Here is a 22,431-nt window from a genome sequence, read left to right as displayed (position 1 = left end):
ATGAGCCGAGGGGGGCTTTTTCAGCACATTTTTTGTGCTGAAAAACTCGGCTTATGCTGGAGTATATGCGGTATACGGATTTGCATACTATCTTGCTTTCCTAAACGTCTTGTCCTGTAACCTCTTTTGCCTCATCTACTTAGGAGAAATTTCTGACACCATACTGCTCTGGACAGTGATGATAAAGTTTCCGAAGCGGTAGTGGGGAGTTTAGTATTCTTATCTACATATGTGTGTTTGTATTAGCCCATAATTTTAGCATTTTAATAAAAATTAAGTTTTATTAGAGACCTTACCAATACCAACAACTAAAATGTGAATCAAAGTTGGTGGAAGCCCTCTTCTTAGTAAGTGCGTCACGTGATGTCTGACCAACATAATTGGAATATAAATATAACAGAATTCTCAGCAAATCCTATCAATTTTGACAGGGTCATCAATGATCTACGGTGTATAGGGTGTAGAATTTGTCTCCCAATATCTCAGGGAAAATGAGGTTTGACATTTGCACAAATACACAATCAACTATTGCATTTTTTACAATATGCAATGCAGACAAATGAAGCATCAGAGCTTTATGTAACCCTAGAGTTTACTATTAGAGATGAGCAAGCACGCTCGGATAAGGCAGTTACTTGAGTGAGCATCACTCTTCTTAAGTTACTGCATTCTTGTCCGAGCAGGCTCGGCGGTGCGGTGGGGGGAAGCGGGGTGGAGAGTGAGAGAGATTTCTCTCCCCCCCCCCCCCCGCCACCCCTTGCTCACCCCTGTTGCCCCCCTAAGCCTGCTCTGATGAGAATGCAGTTACTCCAGAAGTAACTGCCTTATCCGAGCGTGCTTGCTCATCTCTATTTACTATCCATTTAATGTGTAGCACATAGTACAACATTTTAAATATACTTGTTAATCTGCTTTGATCAGAAGGCATTAATTTACAAACAGTACATTGCATTTTATGTCGAGTCAACTGATGGTAACAACTACATATCATCTTTCATGAAGGCAAATCATACATTATTGGAGTGGTCTGTTCCTGGACGTCCTTTGAAGCCCTTGCTTGCTAATAAATGCACCTGTAGTCATCTAACGAAATGTACAGCAGATGTTTTCAGATTCAAAGGAAGCACCTTACCCACTAATAATGACTACGAGCAGCCCGTAGACAATGCTTGCTTTGATGCTTATGTATTTCACCATTCAGAGGATTTTGAGTTTATTCTCTCAATGTAAGAATATTGCATCAACTAAAAGTGTTTTATATTAAAAACATTTATTTTTTTCATATACCTGTAGGTGTGTTGAAGTGCAAGAAAGACAAATCATATGAAAACGGCCAGCTGTGCGCAATGTGTTCCAGCCCGAGACATCTACAAGATCAAGAAATTCAGAGTTTAAAAGATTTGTCCTGTTCACGGCCTACTATTTCTTCACCACTAAGGGTTAACAGCAGTGATAGTAATTCTGAAGATGACGACACTGACCTTCAATTGTTAGAGTTAAATAAAGATTTTCTTGGACAAATTACTTTAAATATGACTGATGAGCATGGAAACAAAGTCAATTTGGATTGTCAAGTGAAGAAAACCAAAGACTATAGCAAAATTCAATGGAACCAACTTCATCAGGAGGAAATTGATGTTAATGCAACATTTACTTTAGATTTTGAGTGTTCTATGACTCGGGAAAACTATGAAAAGTTATGGAAACTAATAGCTTACTACAGTGAGGTTCCTGTGAAGTTGGAAAGAGAACTGATCTTTACAGACAGCTCTAAAGCAGCTTACATATACAAACAGAATCTGGATCATGACTCATATTATTACACAGGAGTTCGAGCTATCATATCTGCAGAACCTGAATGGGTGATGCAACCAGTCATCAAGATTCAGCTAAATAGAAGAATGAGCACAGCAAAGAAAGTTACCCTGTCTTTCTCCACTGAGCTCTCCCAATCAATTCATACAAAAGATATTCAGTATCCAAAGAATAATTGGGTTATGATAAATAGGAATGAAAATACTAAAACATCATATAGTGTCATTAAAGGAAGTGTATGCCAAATGACCTGTCATGTGAAGTCTTCCGACACACCTACTATAGAATGGACCTTACCCGATGGTACAACATTAAAAGCCCCATACATTAATCAAGACAGCAGATATTCTATATCTCCAAGTGGACAGTTGATGATAAAAGAAGCCGATTTCCAAGATTCGGGGATCTATCAGTGTATTGCACAAGTAAAGCATGAGGTTGATACCTTGGCTGTAAGAGTGGTGGTACAACCTTCATCGAATGAGATATCTGAAACCAACATTAAAGTGGTCACTAAAACTGTTGGGGAACCTCTAACTCTTCCATGCAGTGCAGTGGCAAATCCCAATGCTGAAGTCAATTGGATTTTACCAAACAATGGAATCATTAATTCAGGCACAAATAAAACAGGTGCATACTTATTAAATGATGGGTCATTAATAATTCCAACTACCAAGCTTACTGATAGCGGCCTTTATAGGTGCATTGCTCTCAATCAATATGGATCAGATCACTATAGTGTGCAGGTAACAATACTAAGAAAGTACTCAGAGCAATTAAATAGAGTAACAGTAATTAAAAAGCGCCCTCTGGTAAAGGTTTCTTTAAAGCCCAAGTATGATCTAGTAGAGGATGATAGGGGATCTGGTGAGAGGGATGTGCAGGAGGAAACAAACAAGTACAATGTTCAAGACAGACTAAAAACTGGAAAAGGTAAAGCTTCTAGAGTCCAAGGCAAAAATACCAGAAAAGACAGGAAAAAAATGATTTCCTGGAAAAATACAGAGAAAGATGAAGACAGCAATATAGCTGAAGGACGAAGAAAATTTGAATCCAGAAGAAGGATAATAGGAGGTAATAAGCAGATTGATCCCCAGAAATGGGCCAGTATTTTGGCTAAAGTTAGAGAGAAAAGTAATCTAAAAACTACTGATGTTCCACTTGTAACCACCCTAATAGCCATAACTATCCCAAACTATAAGAATGAAGACACAAATCCTTCTTCGATATCTGAACCATTGGATACAATTACAGAAATAGCAGGTAATATGGAAGAGGCATCAGCAGATGATGAGATATTACATATAACATCTTCACCAAAAGTGACTATTACACAGTATCAAGACTTCCCAACGCAGGTAGATGACAACATTTTGGCAGTAACTAAAGAAGAGACGGATGATTACAGTGAAGTTCCATTTGTAGAGGACATTCAAGAGGAAGCAATAACAGAATTGTCTCCTTTACTTAACACTTTAAGTTCAACAAACCATATGTCAACTATTGAAAATGTAGATATAGAAGATTCCATTTATTTTGCAGGTGAGGAAGATGACATTGAAGACCCTACTTTAATGCCAATTAAAACTACTACTAGTATATCGAATACGGAAGAAGCTGAATTGGCTACAACACCTAGCTTGGATACGACAGAACATGTTATAGTTCATACATCTACAGTTAAAACACCAATTTATAGATTTCCCACTGCATCAGAAATAACTGAAAACAGTAATAATGATTATTTACGAGTAAACACTGACTTGTCTCCATCTTCGACTAAAACTACCATTCCTGAACGTGATCAGATAGTCTCTAAAGCCATAGATGGCATTATACGTAAATCTACTGGCATTACTTCTACAGCGTCCCCTCCTCTTACAACTAATACTGATTCTCTTGCAAAAAATTCTGTTGAAGATACATATTCTGAGAATTATAAACATACAACAGAAGAAATATCTAATGATCTGGAAAACTCAGTAGAAAGAGATCAACATTTAAACATTATCACAAGTCCACATTCTTTTATAACAGCCTCAAGAGCAACTACTAGAAATATGCCAATTACTACTCAGATACCATCTACAACAACTCCCTTTCCAACACATGCCTATATTCAGCATCCTAGAAGAAGAAACAATGGGAGACGAAAGTTCCGACCAAACAGATTCCGACACCGCCAAAACCAAAATCTTTCTACACCATCCTATGCACAAAGCTATTTAAATTTGGTAACTGAACAAAGACCAATAACTGAAAAAGAAAAGATTACAAGAATTTTGTCAAATCAAGATAATATTGTGCATCAGCCTAGCATAACAACTCATCCAACACATACTCAGACAACTTATCGTGCAGTGCGTCCATCATCAGAAAGGGGTAAACAGGCTCCATCTACTACTACTACAGCAAACGTGTTATATACAACTCAAACACCTGCCACAATGGTGGAAGTACCACTTGCTCCTCCAGTTACAGCAACTGAGAATTCGGACACTGTGGATATAAATAATGCTAAAGAATTTTACACATTAAAATCTATTGATGATGCAGTAGATATTGCAAAAAATAACATTCAAACAATAGATTTCCTGAACAAAAAGAGCACCACAGAATCACCCAAAACAAACTTAAATCAGTATTGGCAACCTGCAACAGATAAAACAAATGTTTCAGAAGATAATGAAATAGAGCATACAGAACCTGAACTTCCCATTGCAACAGAATCATCTCCAGTGCTTGTTACGGAAGAGCCTCCAACATTGACCACCCTAAGTGCTAGAACTCATAGTCCCATAAAATATGAAACTTATACCTATAAAACTATATACAGGCAGTCAACAACAGTACAACAAATTCAAAAAACTACCACAGCTGCTGCTAAAGACAAAAATAATCAAAGAACAATCTACAATTACCATGCAAATGCAGCAACTCCTAGCCATCCATATAAGCAGAATGTAACACCCAATCCTGGCAAGTATATGACAGCTTATCCAGTTACTAGAAATATTTTTGTTCCTACCACACGTTTCTACGTGACATCTCCAAGCACACAACATTTACCAATACAGCCTTTATTTCCTAAGACTAAATATCAAGAAACTCTAGTTACTCCTACACAGAGTACTAAATTATTGCAAAAAAATACTCTTCCTTCGAGAGTAAATGAGTTAGATGCATATTCTTCCAACCAGAATAAAGTGTTTGTGCAGTCTAAACAAGAACAGATTAAAGACACATATAGTTCAAAATCAAACAACAGTCTCCCTTATAACCCAAAATATCATCATCAGACTCGAATAGTGAACAACTACCATCATGGAATAGTTCCACCATACTATAATCCAGTTAGAGGAAATATAAGACCATCTTACATTGGAACCCATGGACCTCTACGCTACTATGTTACTAATCAGCCAATTGTAATAACCAATAAACCAGAAATAACAGCTTATACCGCACACACAGTGCAAAATTCCCAGGAAAAGAAAGTATACACTCCACGCATGTCAACAACGACTCCGGCAACAACTACTACTACAGTCATTCCATTATATAGACCAAGACCAGTGACACCAAATAAGTTTACTCCGGGACAAAGAATTACACCCCATTACAGACCATATGGAAACAACTTTATACCTGATAATAAAGGTACCTCAATACAGATCCCATATCATGTAAATCCATATTACATCAAACCAAGAATCCCATATCATTTTAACAGAACAAGGCTTTTTTATTTTACTGTTACATCTAAGCCTATTCCTCCAACTATTTTCGTCCCAGCCAGAGGAAATAATAAAGTCTGGACAACGGCATCAAGTGCTATAAAAACCACCACTTCACCTGCTCAAGTAGTAACCCAAACTGTTACCACAACCAAATCTACTACAACCCCTGCTTACTTTATGCAAAGTCGTACATCTCAGCCAAGTTCTACTGTCCAGCCATTGTGGCATTACTTTAATGTTAATCAAAGACCTCGTGTTACGACAAATAAAGTGGATTCTACAAAGGATCCTTCATTTATCCACAAATTCGAAGAAAGCAAACCCAAAATTGTGACCACTGGTAACCAGTTTGTATCTATACCATTCGAGACGGATGCTATTTTTCCATGCGAAACTGTTGGAGAACCTAAGCCTTCCATTACTTGGACAAAGCTTGCTACAGGTAATACATACAGTTTCTATATGTTTAATATCTCTTGTAAAGTTTTTGACTATTCTTATCCAAAGTCACTACAAATTTTTGTTAAAATAGCATCAGTAATTAAAAAGATTGCTCAAAAAAAGGCAATTTTTTAATTTAATGACCCATTAAATAGGGGTTCCACCACTTTAACCCTCCATGGCTGCCAAGAAAAAGAGGCCCACAAGTACCCATCCTCAGCCAGAGTGCAGTAAAAGCACAATTAGGCTGTGTTTGGTCTTCATAAATGTAATAATTAGAATAAATACCCTTTACTTTTTGACAGCCTACAAATATCAGTAGATTTCTTTATTCACTATTACTGGAGTAAATTGTAAGGGAAAAATATATAAAAATAGCAATTTTGTGCATAAGTTGTATGTTAAAAATATCTCTTTTTGGTAATGGATATGCTACTAGCAGGTAAAAAAAAATCACTGTTACTGCTTGTGCCATATTCCTACTAAAAATATGCATCCTTGTGATGGCTGACATTGTCTCTCCTGAACCAAGTGAGTTCTCCTAGCAAGTACTCCATTAAATGCTAGCAGAAGGTGTTGAAGACAGATTTAACGGAACTTTAACTCTTTCCAATCCACTGTCTGACGTCTTCCTACAATATGATTGAAGCCTGTGCAGCTCAGATGTCGGAAGATGTCCAGCAGGGTATTCTTACTATATATTGCCGTCCGTTTTGTTGTTGGGGCCTCTCCGGCATGTCACATACTGAAGTACTGGCTCTAGCCAGCAGATGGCGCCATTGTATAGTGGCAGAAAGAGAAAGCCCCCTAGGAAATCCTAAATCCAAAATTGGATTGCAAAGGGTTAAGGATATGTCCCAACTGGACAGCCCCTTTACCTAAAGAGGCTGAATTCTCCATGGATAAGTTCATCCAGTCAGAGAAATCTGGGGGCAGCCTACCATTTCTTCTATATTGGCCACTGCAGGGCATCTCTATTCTTACATGACATCATGCAAATGATATAACTTTATCTGAATACGATAAATTTATGCTTATAGAATTTTTTTCTATTTCTTCAGGTGCAATAATGTCCTCAAAAAGCAAAGTACAACGCTTTGAAGTCTTGCATAACGGAACATTGCATATACAGAATCTTCAGCTTCAGGACCGTGGGCAATATATGTGTACAGCACAGAACAAGCATGGTATAGATAAGATGACCATTACTTTAGCAGTTGTGGCTCAGCAACCCAAAATACTACTACCTCGTTTCAAGGATACTTTGGTATATCTTGGCGATAGAATTACAATGGACTGTAATGCTAGTGGCATACCTCCTCCCCATATTTCTTGGATTCTGCCAGACAGGAGAATATTGCGCACTGCCTCTACTACAGAATCTCGTATCATGCTGTTTTCCAATGGAAGTTTATCCATTAAAGATGTGACATTTCCTGACCGAGGAATCTACAAATGCGTTGCTGGCAATGTGGCAGGCGCAGACAGTTTGACTGTAAAGCTTCAGGTATCACCCTTGCCTCCCTTAATTCAACAGGAAAAAGTGGAAAATATTTCATTGCCACAGAGCCATAGTATTTATATTCATTGCTCAGCCAAAGGTGCTCCTCCACCTACTATTCGTTGGGTGCTCTTAGATGGTACACAGGTCCGTCCTTCACAGTATGCAAATGGAAACTTGTTTGTATTTCCCAATGGAACACTCTACATACGTAACAGCTCACCAAGAGACATTGGGAAGTATGAGTGCATAGCAGCAAATATTGTAGGTGCTGCCAGAAGAGTAGTATATCTAGATGTAAGGAAATTTCCATCAAACGCAAAGATCACTGCAAGTTCTCCCCAGAAAACAGATGTGTTCTATGGTGGGACTCTACGGTTAGATTGTACTGCAGCTGGTGATCCATGGCCAAGGATAATGTGGAGGCTTCCTTCTAAACGCCTGGTGGACTCCTTCTTCAGGTAATGGTTTCTTCAACTAGGCGCGTCATAAGCCATTTCAAATAAGGGAGATGGAATAAATCCTCCACAGTGCCACCTACTGAAAGGCAGCATTCCTTCGAGTCAAAGTGGGACTTTTTATACAAGTCTTGCTACAATGACTGGGAATCAAAAGATTCCCAGTCATTGTAGCAAGACTTGTATAAAAAGTCCCACTTTGACTCGAAGGAATGCTGCCTTTCAGTAGGTGGCACTGTGGAGGATTTATTCCATCTCCCTTATTTGCATATTACCCAGAGGAGCGTGCGTGGCCATTTGAGTCTCCTCACTTATTTATAGTATATAGTTGCTCTCCCTAAGGAGAAAAGAGCGTTTCTGACCCCTGTCCCTGGCCTCTCACTAGCAAAAGCCAGACTCCTACTGTACACTGATGATGGGCAATAACCCGGAAACAGCTGTATGTACATGGGGTCTGGCTTTGCTTTTGATTCCCAGTCATTGTAGCAAGACTTGTATAAAAAGTCCCACTTTGACTCGAAGGAATGCTGCCTTTCAGTAGGTGGCACTGTGGAGGATTTATTCCATCTCCCTTATTTGCATATTACCCAGAGGAGCGTGCGTGGCCATTTGAGTCTCCTCACTTATTTATAGTATATAGTTGCTCTCCCTAAGGAGAAAAGAGCGTTTCTGACCCCTGTCCCTGGCCTCTCACTAGCAAAAGCCAGACTCCTACTGTACACTGATGATGGGCAATAACCCGGAAACAGCTGTATGTACATGGGGTCTGGCTTTGCTTTTGATTCCCAGTCATTGTAGCAAGACTTGTATAAAAAGTCCCACTTTGACTCGAAGGAATGCTGCCTTTCAGTAGGTGGCACTGTGGAGGATTTATTCCATCTCCCTTATTTGCATATTACCCAGAGGAGCGTGCGTGGCCATTTGAGTCTCCTCACTTATTTATAGTATATAGTTGCTCTCCCTAAGGAGAAAAGAGCGTTTCTGACCCATAAGCCATTTCAATACACTAACATGTTGTAGTATCTAGTAGTAAATCTAAGACAGTGGATAAGTCAATAAATCTAACCATTATGTGTATATATTAAAGATATAGCTAATATAGTTTCAGATACTACTACAGTTGAACTTCTCCAGACGGCCTCTTCCTATGCAGACGGCCGCGGTTTGGCCGCGCGAAATGTCGCGCGGCAAACAAACCGCGGCTTGTCCTATTTTTGTGCGGGGCTCGCAGAGCCTCGCACAGAAACGTCACTCAGGCAGCCGGCGGCTCTGGTCTGCGCATGCGCCAGCTGCCCGGCAGCCGGCACATGAAAGAGCCGGGGCCGCTGGGCGCGGGTGAGTACGCGCTCATCCCTGCAGGCGCTCGGGTCGGGTCCCGCGGCGAGAATTCTCGCCGCCGGATCCGACCCGCTCGTCTGCAGGTGGCCTAAGATGTATATAAAGTAGATGAGGTAGCGATATAAGGCTCAGATGCTCATCCAGGACACTAAGGGCTCATGTCCACGGGCAAAATAAGAATTAAAATCCGCAGCAGATTTTAACTCTTCTCCTGCCCGCGGATCCGCACCCCATAGGGATGCATTGACCACCCGCGGGGTAGATAAATACCAGCGGATGGTCAATAAAAGGGATTTTAAAAAAAATGGAGCATGAAAAAATCTGGACCATGCTCCATTTTCATGCGGGTCTCCCACGGGGACGGCTCCCGCGGGCTTCTATTGAAGCCTATGGAAGCCGTCCGGATCCGTGGGAGACCTAAAATAGGAATTTAAAAGAATTTACCCATCCGGAGCGGACCGGGAAGGTCTTCTCTTCCTCACGGGCGCATCTTTCTTGCTTCGGCTCGGCGGATGCGCCTGGCGCATGCGCGTGGCGCGTCGGCGATGTGCCGGCGACGTGCCGCAGCCGTGACGAGTTCATCCGCCGGCCGAAAAAGAAGATCCGGCCGTGAGGAAGAGAAGACTTTCCCCGCCCGCTACGGATGGGTAAATTCTTTTAAATTCCTATTTTCAGCGCTCATGTCCGCGGGGCAGGAGGGACCCGCTGCGGATTCTCCATGTAGAATCCGTAGCGGGCCTGATTTTCCCCGTGGACATGAGGCCTAAGGGCTCTATCATAGGGAAGCTACGCGTGTAAAAATCACGCGCTTAAAAAAGGCACGGCTATTAGAACCAATGGTTTTCTATGGGTACATTCACATTCCTTCATCTGAATGTTCTCATAGGAAACCATTGGTTCTATTAGCCGCGTTTTTTTACGCGTGAGATTTTTGCGCACGTAGCTCCCTGTGTGAAAGAGCTCTGAGAAAAAGCTAAGGAAAATTAATGAAATAGCACCAGACAGGTCTAAACTTGTCTGGGTTAACATACTAAGGCACAATTCACATGGGGCAGTTCGGTTGCAATAAAAACTGCACCAAAAAGTGCATTTGCAAAATTGCATGCGTTTTTTGACACATTTTACGACAAACATAGTAAAAACACACATGGTTTCACTAATGCAGTTTTTGGCTCAGTTATTATTGCAACTGAACTGCCCCAGAAAAAAATTGCGCTGGAGATTTTGCTATTGTTTCTGGTAAAATGATGGACACCATAATAGAAATCTGATGGAACTCCTTATATTCAATGGTCTTTGTTGGGCGGCACTGGTGTCCGTCATTTGATGGACCCCGCACACCGTTATTTTAGTTTTTATGTTCCATGTCAGAACAGAAAAGCAATTTTAACCATAGTAACTGATGACCTAACGCCCAGATATGCAACTTTTTACCAATTGGGTAGGGGTCCAACTATTGAGACGCCTGCTGATTCCTAAAAGGAACAGGCCACAGTGTTTCCTTGCACAGTGATGCTCCCTGCTACTTGCTATACAATGAACTGTAATAGAGCCCTATTCATTTAAATGGCCCAGTAGTGCAATTTACTGCACAGCGGGTGATTATGGGCACCATTGAGCAGGAGAAAAGCCAAAGCAGCCTCATGATTAGAAGGAATCCCACAAGCTGAACACCTACTGATAGCTGCTTGATATAATCTAGTAGATTGAACATATGTGGTGCACATGTTTGAATGTCATACATATAATATGGGAATTGATATACTGCACAATATTGTTAAATACTTAAACTGTTGTCTTCTACTATTCAAAATATGTTGACATACTACGTATTAGGGCGGCCTCACGTAAGCATAGTCCACTGCATGCCGCCTGCAAGGCAGTATGCAGCATGCACGCAATGACATTGCGTATTTGCTGTACACCACCAATCACCATACACTATGTTGGCATGTATGCGAGCCTTATACGCTCCAAGATAGAACATGCTGCAATCTTTGTTGCACACTTATTTCATGCAGTATGTGTCAGCGGCAACATGGGAGCCTATGGGAGATTGGTATTGGTGAGCCCTCCTACTTAAAAGGGTGGTTCAAGTTACATTTTTACAGTAAGGCCTCGGTCAGACAAGTATGCTTTTTGCTTGCACAAAATGAATACTTTTAAAAGAACCAATGGGTTCCTATAGAAGCACTCCTATGTGAGGAAATAGGGGCGTAAAACGCTGCGCACCTAAGAAAGACAGAAACTGTCTTCCTGGGCAACTGTATGCATCCACTAACTGATGATCGACCGAATCTATTATCAGCATAACGTTTTCATTCCTCCTACTGGCTGTGATAGGAGTGTGGTATATTATTACTAACCTAATAAGCAAAACCAGGTGGAACGTCTGTTCCATTCAGTGGTGGCGTTTTGAGCATCAGAAACTGAACTGTTAGGATCATAGCGCCTGCAAACCTAGCCAGGCATTATCTGACATCTCCTTCTGGGATTTATATACTTTTATTATCCCATTGAAATTTATATGTTTGTGTGTCTAAGATTAGTCTATTCATAGAATTTTAACAATTATTTAATAAAGGTTAAATTTTAATTTTATTAGTCTGCTGGTCCAACCAGTGAGCTAAGAAGGATAGAACATGCACTATCTTCGTTGCGCGACAGGCAGGAATTTCCATTGACTCCTATGGGAACAAGAGTTAATGGAAACTTCTGCACACAGAATAGCTTTGCCGCTGCTTACAGCAGGGCATTTAAAAGGTGCTTCTGGCCAGAAGAACCTTTTAAATGTTCCGCTGTAAGCAGCGGGGTATTCCTTCTGCAGCCCTGCGGCTCCCCCCACCTCTCTCTCTGTAAGGCATGTTCTTATTGCAGGGAGACAGAGGGGGGCAGGGTTACAGGCCTTCTCCCGAGAGCATGGGAGAAGGCAGCGGGCTTAAATGGATCACCATCTAGCCCAGTACCTTTAGCCTTGCCCCCTATGGTTTCCAATAGGGATTCTCGAGAATCCCAATAGCCCTGCCTACTCTTTTAAGCTCCGCCTACTCACTCTCTACTGTGGCGATATCCCTCGGGATTTCCCTATACCAGGGAGATTTAGCAGAGCTATGGGGGATCTCCCCAGAGCAGGGAGAGTAAGCGGACCTACGGGAGTTTTTCCCATAGCAAGGGACAGAGAGCGGAGCAATGGGGGATCAACTCTTTCCCCGCTCTGTCTCTCCGTGCTATGGGGAAACCCCCCATAGCTCCACTCACTCTCTCTACTTTGGGGAAATCCCGAAGCCCTGCGGGGCTTCTTCTCTCTCCTCCTGGAGCAGCTGCGCTTCTCAAAGCTCAGCAGCCTGCAGTGAAGGGCAATGTTTTATGTGATGTGCATATGAAACATTGCCCGTTCATACGTTTTCAGCACATGCAAGTGGCACATGCAAGTGGCGCTCCAATAGGCGCACACAAAACACGCTTGTCTGACCAAGGTCCAAAAGTCTGATTCCCATACAGTATAATAACATTCTGATACTCAACACTCCACACACCCGCTGTGTCCTGCTCCAATGCTCGGTCCTCTGATGCTGTTTGTTTACAGCCTTTAGTTCCTCCCAGTTTACAGGCCCTCACAAGCGCTGCAGCCAATAACAGAGCTCAGTGATCGAGCCCTAAGCTCTGTTATTGGCTGCAGTGCCTGTAAAGTCCCATAAGCAGGGTGGGGTAGACTATAAATGTGACACCAGGGGGACACAAGGAGCAGCGGGAAGAGATGAATATTTATGTTATTTTGCTATATGGGGAACAGAATTGTGCTGTAAAAATGTAACTTGGACCACCCTTTTAAAATGCATCTAAAACCATATGATCATTGCCATGATAATAATACTATTCAGTGATAATAATACTATTACTTCAGAAGGCTTGTTGATCCAGTGATTATTCTGATTGCAGATTGGAGTCAGAAGGGAATTTTTCACTTAAGCAGGAAAAATTGGTGTCTACCTCATAGTTTTTTTGCCTTCCTCTGGATCAACATTGGAGGGTAAGGCCTCATGTCCACGGGGAAAATAAGAATTAAAATCCGCAGCATTTTTCCCGCACGCGGATCTGCGCCTTATAGGAATGTATTGACCATCCGCGGGTAGATAAATACCCGCGGATAGTATTTAAAAGTGAATTAAAAAATTTCTGGAGCATGAAAAAAAATGGACATGCTCAATTTTAGTGCGGATCACACGTGCGGGAGCTCATAGAGCACATAACTCAATTGATCTCCCGCATGAAAAATAAAAGACAATTACAGTGCATCCGCAGCCCAAATCCGCGTTACAAATCCGCAGCGGATCTGATTTTCCCCGTGGACATGAGGCCTAATAGGCTGAACTGGATGAACATATGTCTTTTTTCAGCCTTATAAACTATGTTAAAATGATCATTGTCTCTTTATAGTGGAGTATATAATAGGAATAGAGCCCTACATCAAAAAACAAACCAGTTCCTCCTATTGTTAGTTCTCCATATTGGGCTTCTTAATGTTGTAGTGCTGTGTACGTTCCCAGTAATTGTGGGAAAAAAGTAAAAAGGACCAATCTAAGATGTGGTTCCAACTATCTATGAACTTTGGGGGCTGTGTGTATGGTACATACAGTATACTCTTGTTTCCCCACATTACCCTTTACCAAAGTCTGTGCAGCAGAAACAATTGTTCCTAATAAACAGATTTCCTTTCTAAACTCCATAACTACAGATTTGAAACCGGCTGTACTCTATGACATTGTTGTGAGAATGAATGACACTTTCATGTGTTCATTAACCTCAAAAATGTTCTATCAACTTCAGCAGCCCATCAAGAATATAATACAGAAAATATGTGTAACACACTTTTTGTTCCCAGGCTGTAACCCTTATTTCCTGATGTCATGTCACAAATGTTTAGAAACTATCTATCAATAGCTTAAAACTTTGGGTTTGTGGCCAGAAAAATTATTTATTTAAAAAAAAACTATTGTGCAATAAAGTCTTTAATTTTTTCCTATTTCTTGTTTGTATAAAATCAGTACACCTAATTCAAATTAAGTAACATTAACATTAATTCATACACAAGGTTTTAAAAATTACATTTTTTATTGCTTGTTCCCAGGAATTTAATGCTGGTTTTGTGTTGACTAGGTCATAGATAACTAGTCTTGTGCTTTTATTGCATCATAACTACAGCTTTGTACCAGTTGAGTTGGCCCTATATCCTATGCAGTGTATCACTGCATGCATCACATCCATGCATAGCAGATTTTAACTATTCATTTTACTCATTTATATTATACATACATTTTCCACATTTCTGTACATCACTTGATATAGGGATTTGTCTTTACTGAGGCCAACAATCTTAAGTCATCTACTAGTTTGATTTTTGAATTGTGGGAGGAAACCTACACAAACTCCACAAAGATGTTGTGCTTGGTCAGACTTGAACCTGAGCTGCAAGTCAAGAGTGCAAACCACTGAGTCATTGTGCTGCCCCTGTAAAAAATGTGTCATTGCACATGGCGTGTGCATCTTTTTGTTTTTGCAAGTCTGGAGCTACCTGGAAATCTGAAGTATACTTTTGGTTATTTGCAGGAGACAATCAGAAAAATAATGCATTCACATTGGTTTTCTCATGGCCTCAACCTATTCCATAGACTAAAGGGCCAATGGGTACAAAATCAAAGTTATGACTCAATAAAAAAACATAACCAGTTAAATGTGACCTAGGCACCAGAAAAGTAGCATTACATTTCTAGGACCAAAAAAATTGTTGTTACCTAGTGTAATCACACATGTTCCTCTGTAGCAATATTTACATGAAATGTTGTATTGTCACAATTCTTGCTTAAGGGAAAATATAATAATGTGATATTTCTATTTTATCTTGAATAGCTTTGACTCAAGGATCAAGACATTTTCAAACGGAACACTGATTATCTATGCCGTTACTGAAAAAGATGCTGGAGACTACTTGTGTATGGCACGAAACAAACTTGGAGATGACTATTTGGTTCTCAAAGTCAATGTGATGATGAAAGCTGCAAAAATTCAACATAAAAATGATGTGGACCATAAAGTTATCTATGGTGGAGATCTGAAGGTTGATTGTGTTGCAACTGGTGTTCCCAATCCTGATATCTCATGGAGTTTACCAGATGGAAGTATGGTCAATAATGTCATGCAATCAGATGACAGTGGGTCACGCTTAAGACGATATGTTGTATTTAATAATGGAACCTTGTATTTCAATGAGGTGGGAATGAAAGAGGAAGGTGATTATACATGCTATGCTGTGAACCAAATAGGACAAGATGAAATGCGAGTAAGTGTCAAAGTAGTGGCACAAAAAGCAGTTATTAAGAATAAAACTTACTCAGTTGTCAATGTGCCCTATGGGGATGTTGTCAGTGTTTCATGTGAAGCCAAAGGTGAGCCTGTCCCGAAAATAACATGGTTTTCACCAGCAAATCGGCCTATACCTGCTTCATCTGAAAAATATCAAATCTTCCAAGACGGGACTCTTCTTATCCAAAAGGCTCAACGGTCCGATAATGGAAACTACACATGTCTGGCACAGAACAAAGGTGGTGAGGATAAAAAAGTGGTTCATATTCATGTCAACGTTTCTCCTCCTAAAATCAATGGTTATTCCAATCCTATAATGACCGTAAAAGAAGCTGCCATGAAAGATACTCGATTATTAATAGACTGCAAGACTGAAGGAATTCCAACCCCTCGCGTTATGTGGGCTTTTCCTGAAGGAGTAATTCTTCCTGCTCCTTACTATGGTAACAGGATCACAGTTCATCGCAATGGAACCCTTGAAATTAAAGTTTTACGGAAAACAGATGCAGTACAGTTAGTATGCATTGGCAGAAACGAGGGTGGAGAGGCCAAGTTAATTGTACAGCTGACTGTGACTGAGCCAACCGTAAAACCTCACTTTAACAACGACAATGAAAATGTTGTTGTGGCTGAGGGCCAGTCAGCTAAACTTAATTGCTCAGCTATAGGTATCCCAAAACCTGACATAATATGGATTCTTCCAAATGGAACAAAGCTTATAAGTGGTAGTCATCTCCATAGAATGTTCCATAGACAGGATGGTACTTTACACATTGGTTCTACAGCAGCTGCAGATCTAGGGACCTATCGTTGCCGAGCTGTAAATGTAGCTGGATCTGCTGACAGAATGGTCACTTTGGAAATTGGCCGTAAACCCCTAATAAGTAACAATTATAATAACTTAGTTAGTATCATCAACGGAGAGACTTTGCAACTTCACTGCATCACACAAGGAGAAACAAGGCCTCATATCTCTTGGACATTACCCAATGGAGTGGTTATTGATGGTCCACAGGTTAAAGGTCGCATTTCTCTGCTACAAAATGGCACCCTTGTTGTAAGAGACTCTACTGTATATGACAGAGGAAGTTATCAGTGTAAAGCAAAAACACAATATGGTTCATCAACAATGAACGTTCCGGTGATAGTTATTGCTTATCCCCCCCGTATAACGACTAGCCCTGCACCCGTTATTTATGCCCGACCAGGAAGCTCTGTTCAGTTAAACTGCATGTCAATTGGGATACCAAAAGCTGAAATAACCTGGGAGCTTCCGGATAAATCTCACTTGACCGCAGGAGCTCAATCTCGTTTATACGGAAACAAATTTCTGCATCCCCAAGGGACATTAGTTATTCAACATTCTTCAAAGAGAGATACAGGTTATTATAAATGCACAGCTAAAAATATATTAGGCAGTGACACAAAAACAACCTATATACATGTATATTAAGACAAATGAGAACAACTGTCCAGGTAAAAGCCCATGACTGCCATACAAGTGCAAAGTATACTGTATCAGTTATTACAGACATCCTCCGATTAGTATATGGTATACCAACCTACAGAATTATCAAAGCTTAACTTGACACTCAATGTGTTCAACTGTGGCAAAAAAAATTTTCTTGTCTCCTCAATAGTTTTTCACCAACTTTTGCTGTGTTGAGATAAGATAACTTGTTGCAGCAAGTTATCAGAATTCAGCTAAATTTTGCTATACAAACCAAACGTACAAACCAAAAATACAATGAATGAGACGAAAGGCATAGATGTACAATATATCAGATTTTAAGGCTTTTGAAACTCAATCACGGTATTCACCATTCATATTTCTGATTGATACAGTATCACATTGACTTGATCTGCACCTTACTACCAAAAAAGTATTAATATTATACACATACTACAGTTATATGTGTTTTGCTCTTTGTTTGAAGATGTTTTATTTTCCTTTACCTCTTTACTGTTCCAATACCACTAGCTTTAAAGGAAATCTATTGCGAAAAATACAACGTGCTTCTATCAAAAGATCGCCATAGTAATAGTAATCCATCATGTTTTCCTACAGAAGCAATTTTCCTTTTCGCTATAGTTTCTCTTTCGTGACTGTTATGTGTGCATTCACATACTGAATAACTAATGTTCCGCCATGCTGAAAGTCACCATTCTCAATTCCCATTTGGGCTTTGAGATATATGAACTTATGAATATGCAACAGAAAACTATGACTGCGGTTAGTGCTTTTTGCATACATTTTATATTAGTAATCTAACCATGAGACAAAAATTACTGCGATCCCTGTCTCATTTCTATAAATTATTTGGTCTTTAAAAGACTTTGCTGAAAAACTGTGTTTATATTATTATGATCATTGTACTGTACATTTTATAATAAATGTTATTTTCCAAACAATTCAAGAAGTCATAGCTTTTTATTCCGGTCACTTCATATTGGGATCAGAATTAAAAGGAAACAAATAGGTAGTGATTGGTAGTTGGAATAATCGAGTCGGGAGTAGAGATGAGCGAGTATACTCGCTAAAGGCAATTGCTCGAGCGAGCATTGCCTTTAGCGAGTACCTGCCCGCTCGAGACGAAAGGTTCGGGTGCCGGCGCGGGGGAGCGGTGAGTAGCGGCAATCAGCAGGTGGGAGCGGGGGGGAAAGAGGGAGAGAGATCTCCCCTCTGTTCCGCCCCGCTCTCCCCCGCAGCTCCCTGCCCGCCACCGGCACCCGAACCTTTCGTCATGAGTGGGCAGGTATTTGCTAAAGGCAATGCTCGCTCGAGCACTTGCCTTTAGCGAGTATACTCGCTCATCTCTTGTCGGGAGTAATCGGACCAAGTTTTGCAGAAAAAAAATTGGGACGATCCGATTCTGATTCCCATTAAAGTCAATGGCAGTAAACATGGATGGGTTCACTAATTTTGTCTCCAGAAGGTCCCTAATGCAGCCTAGTTGCCTGGGAGTATAGCTACACCTTGTCATTGCTGGTTCCTGTACAATGAATGTGGCTCATTGGTTAGCACAGTTGCCTTGCAGTGCTGGGGCTCTAGGTTCACATCTCATCAAGGACAATAGCTGCATGGACTTTGAAAAACTGTATATAGATGTTGTCATTGGTCAGATTTGAACTGAGCCACCACACGTATTCTTTCTTCTACACAGGAGGAGAAGGAGAATAAGAAACTAAAAGGAAGTATAAAAACTCCATAAGTATGTCCTTTAACAGAACTGCAAGGCAGCAGTGCTAACAACTGAACCATCACACTTCTTCCTTCTACTCCAGAGGAGGAGAAGAATGAGATATGCAAAGCCCATGCAGATGCTGTCCTTGGTCAGATTTGAACATAAGTCCCCAGCAGTGCAAGGCAACAGTGCTAATGACTAAGCCACCATGCTTGTTCATCTTTCTTCATCTTTCTGCCTTTGTTGCTCTTTCTCCTCCAGAAGAGGAGAAGAGGAAGGACCAGGGAAACGAGAAGAAGGAGGAGGAGAAGATGATTTTCTTCTTTTCATTCTCATTCTGCTTCTTCTTCTCTTCCTCTTCCAGAGAAGGAAGTACCTTGGTGGCTCAGTAGGTAAAACTGTGGCCTTGCAGTGCTGGGGTTCTAGGTAGAGATGAGCGAACGTTCTCGGTAAGGCCGATTTCGCAATCGAGCACCGCGATTTTCGAGTACTTCACTACTCGGGTGAAAAGTACTCGGGGGCGCTGTGTGGTTGGGCGTGGTGTGGTGGAGCGGGGGGTAGCAGCGGGGAACAGGGGGGAGCCCTCTCTCTCTCCCTCTCCCCCCCACTCCCCTCTGCAACCCCCCGCTCACCCACAGCGCCCCCGAGGACTTTTCACCCGAGTAGTGAAGTACTCAAAAATCGGGGTGCTCGATTGCGAAATCGGCCTTACCGAGTACCTTCACTCATCTCTAGTTCTAGGTTCATGTCTGACTGTGGAAAACTTCTGCATGCCGTTTGAATGTTCTCGTTATTGTCATTCTTCTTTTTCTTCTCCTCCTCTGGAGACAAGAGAAGGAAGAAGAAGTACGATGGCTCAGTTGTTAGCTTTTCAGCCTTGCTGTGCTGCAGTTCTAGGTTCAAATCTGTTAAAAGACAACATCTGTATTGGATTTTAATGTTCCCTTTGTGTTTATTCTTGCTGGAGTTATAGGTTCAAATCCTACCAAGGGCAACATCGCTATGAAGATTTTAAAAGTCCTTTCGGATGTTGTCCTTGATAAGATTTGAACCTAGGACCCCAGCACTGCAAGGCAACAATGCTAACCACTAAGCCAAAATCATTGAAGAGGCACCACGATGTATGGCTGTATTCCCATGCAATTAGGCTGAATTAGGGACCTTCTTGAGGTCAACTTAGTGAACCCAATTTTTACACCCATTGATTTTAATGGGAATCTGGAATGGGTTGTCCCAATTACCGATTATTTTTGAAAAGCGGTCTGAACCCTCCTGACCTGATTATTGTAATAATCGCTCATCACTAATGGTAATATGTGATCATAATGTAGTGGTATTATTTGAGTTGTGATGATTGCAGTGATACCCTGTGTGCGATTTTATTTCACCTCTACAAAATAAAGCAAAACAATTTTTTTTGTTTGTTTTTTTACTTTGTACATGTTTTCATTTAAAAAAAAACATTAACATTTATTCCGATATTTATTTAGTCCACTAGGGATGTCACACATTTTTTGATGGCTTTTAAAATGCTTTGGTATACTTTATACTTTCCCTCTGTATAATCTGGCCCTGTGGGCATATAATAAGAACATGCCAGGCCTTTAGTCATAAAACAACATACCTGAGACTCATCTGAGTGAGTCACCAGTCTATTACACTAATGTAGTTTGCGCCACATTTCTCAACATGTGACGTGCAGAATGTGCCACACAGGCATTGGAAAAAGTAGTGCAAGGACTTCATACATATACAGTCTAATTTAAGCACCATATTTTTCCAGTGATTTATGCTAGAGAACTTGTGTAAAACCATTGGTACATCTGCCCTAAAGTCTCCCTGCTGGAGGTCTTCTATAATCATTAACCGAATTTTCTGTGAATTGCTCTAGGGAAGATAAAATGCTGCAATACAACTCCAATGTATAAAAATATAGTACAGGCAAAATAATAAGTACTCTTTCTTTTTTTTTTCCCCACTATAGTAAATGAACTCCCCTGTACCACTGCCAATCTATAATAGATTTCCATGAACACCATGCTGTTTCCATTGTACGGCTCAGTTTAATAAATAGCGTGATTGTTGATCTATCAGTATGCTGGGAGATAAATTGAAACCTACATATTTTCTTCATTTACGTTACATTTTTCTTTGAAAATCTCATTTATTGTAACTTATTCTTTGAAAACTTTGATGGATGATCTGTTGCAATAAAACTCATAATGTTTTACGTTTCATTTATTAAAGAGCTTTTCTATACTTTGATTTTTGAAAGAAGTTAGCAGATACACTTGCAAATGTAGAGGCGGATTGAATTTCTCTCTTCCTTTATAGTAGCCAAGGAGCAGCTTAGAATAAGCAAAGAATTCAATTAAAGGCTGAAGTATATGAAAACGATAGATATGTAGAGTACATTTTTGCAAAATACTATGGGGCAAATCCCATGCTGGGAATAGTTGGAGCTCAGATGTCTAATGACAGCCAGGCTCCAGCTCAAATAGTCGTATCGGACTCCAACCCCGGCTATTTAACCCCTAGATACCATGGTCAATGCGACTGTGGCATATAAGAGGCTGGCATACAAAAGGGAGATGGATGACAGAGGGAGGGGGCTCCCTCTGTCATCCATCTACCACTTGTGGCGTAATTGCGGAATGCCAATGGGTACTATGCCCTAACAAAAGGCCTCCAGGTCTACTGTCTACTATGGTTTATTAAGTCATGGCATATGGCATCCAATGGAACATGCTACAAGTGCTTATCTGTTGAATTTATATAAAATTTGACACAATAAAACCCTGTATTCTTCCATAAAAAATAAGACATGTATGGAAGTACATAAGGGTCTCATAAAAGCATATCCTACCTGTATTATTACTGTATACAACTCAGAGATTGTATGAAGCCATATTATGCTTGTGTGCATAAGGTCTAAAAAAAGACAAACTCCTGTATGGTCTAAGAAAGAATACAACAGTTCTTCACCATGTGATTGGATATTAAATAATTTGCTAATTTGGAAAACATTTTCATAGTTGGATAATGATATTAAAAGAGTTGTTCTCAGCACAGACATTTCTTGCATATCCACAAGATATGGCATATATGTCTCATAGGTGCACGTCCCACAGCCTATGTCAAGAACAGGGGTCGAAAAAGTTCAGCCATCTCACCTGGTGTGACTGGGGACGGAGTGGCACCCACATAGAATAATAAAATCCTAGAATGGTAGAGTTGGAAGGGACCTCCAGGGTCATCAGGTCCAACCCCCTGTTCAGTGCAGGATACACTAAATCTTCCCAGACATCTATCAGACATTTATGGCATATCCTGTAGGTATAATATAAATGTCTGTGGCAGGAATATCCCTTTGAAGTTGTTAGAGGCTCTTAAGCTTTCCTGTTGTGTGACTAGATATATAGTACAAACTCATTTTCCTCATGACTACTATAGAACTATCAATGTTATTTGATTTATTTTCGTTTTCCCTAATCCTTCAGTAAGAAAAAAATCTCCAGTCTGCAGTCTCTTTGCTGGAAAGAACTTTGAGTATTTGTCACCACAGGTATCTGTCTGCAGCTGTACCGACCTAG

General features: G+C 40.6%; 1 protein-coding gene across 1 annotated transcript in view; it reads left to right on the top strand.

The window, feature by feature from the left end:
* The window catches only part of MXRA5 (matrix remodeling associated 5), a 45,479-nt gene extending 27,345 nt beyond the window's left edge, over positions 1–18,134 (top strand). The window contains exons 5-7 of the mRNA XM_066599911.1: positions 1,294–5,997; positions 7,058–7,958; positions 15,201–18,134. Of these exons, the coding sequence (XP_066456008.1) occupies positions 1,294–5,997; positions 7,058–7,958; positions 15,201–17,106 (7,511 nt within the window). The 3' untranslated portion in view covers positions 17,107–18,134. The remainder of the gene's footprint in view (positions 1–1,293; positions 5,998–7,057; positions 7,959–15,200) is intronic.
* Positions 18,135–22,431: the final 4,297 nt, after the last annotated feature.

The sequence above is a fragment of the Eleutherodactylus coqui genome, chromosome 4 (genome assembly GCF_035609145.1).
Source record: "Eleutherodactylus coqui strain aEleCoq1 chromosome 4, aEleCoq1.hap1, whole genome shotgun sequence".
Taxonomy (NCBI): Eukaryota; Metazoa; Chordata; class Amphibia; order Anura; family Eleutherodactylidae; genus Eleutherodactylus; species Eleutherodactylus coqui.
This window is presented reverse-complemented; position numbering and strand designations above follow the sequence as displayed.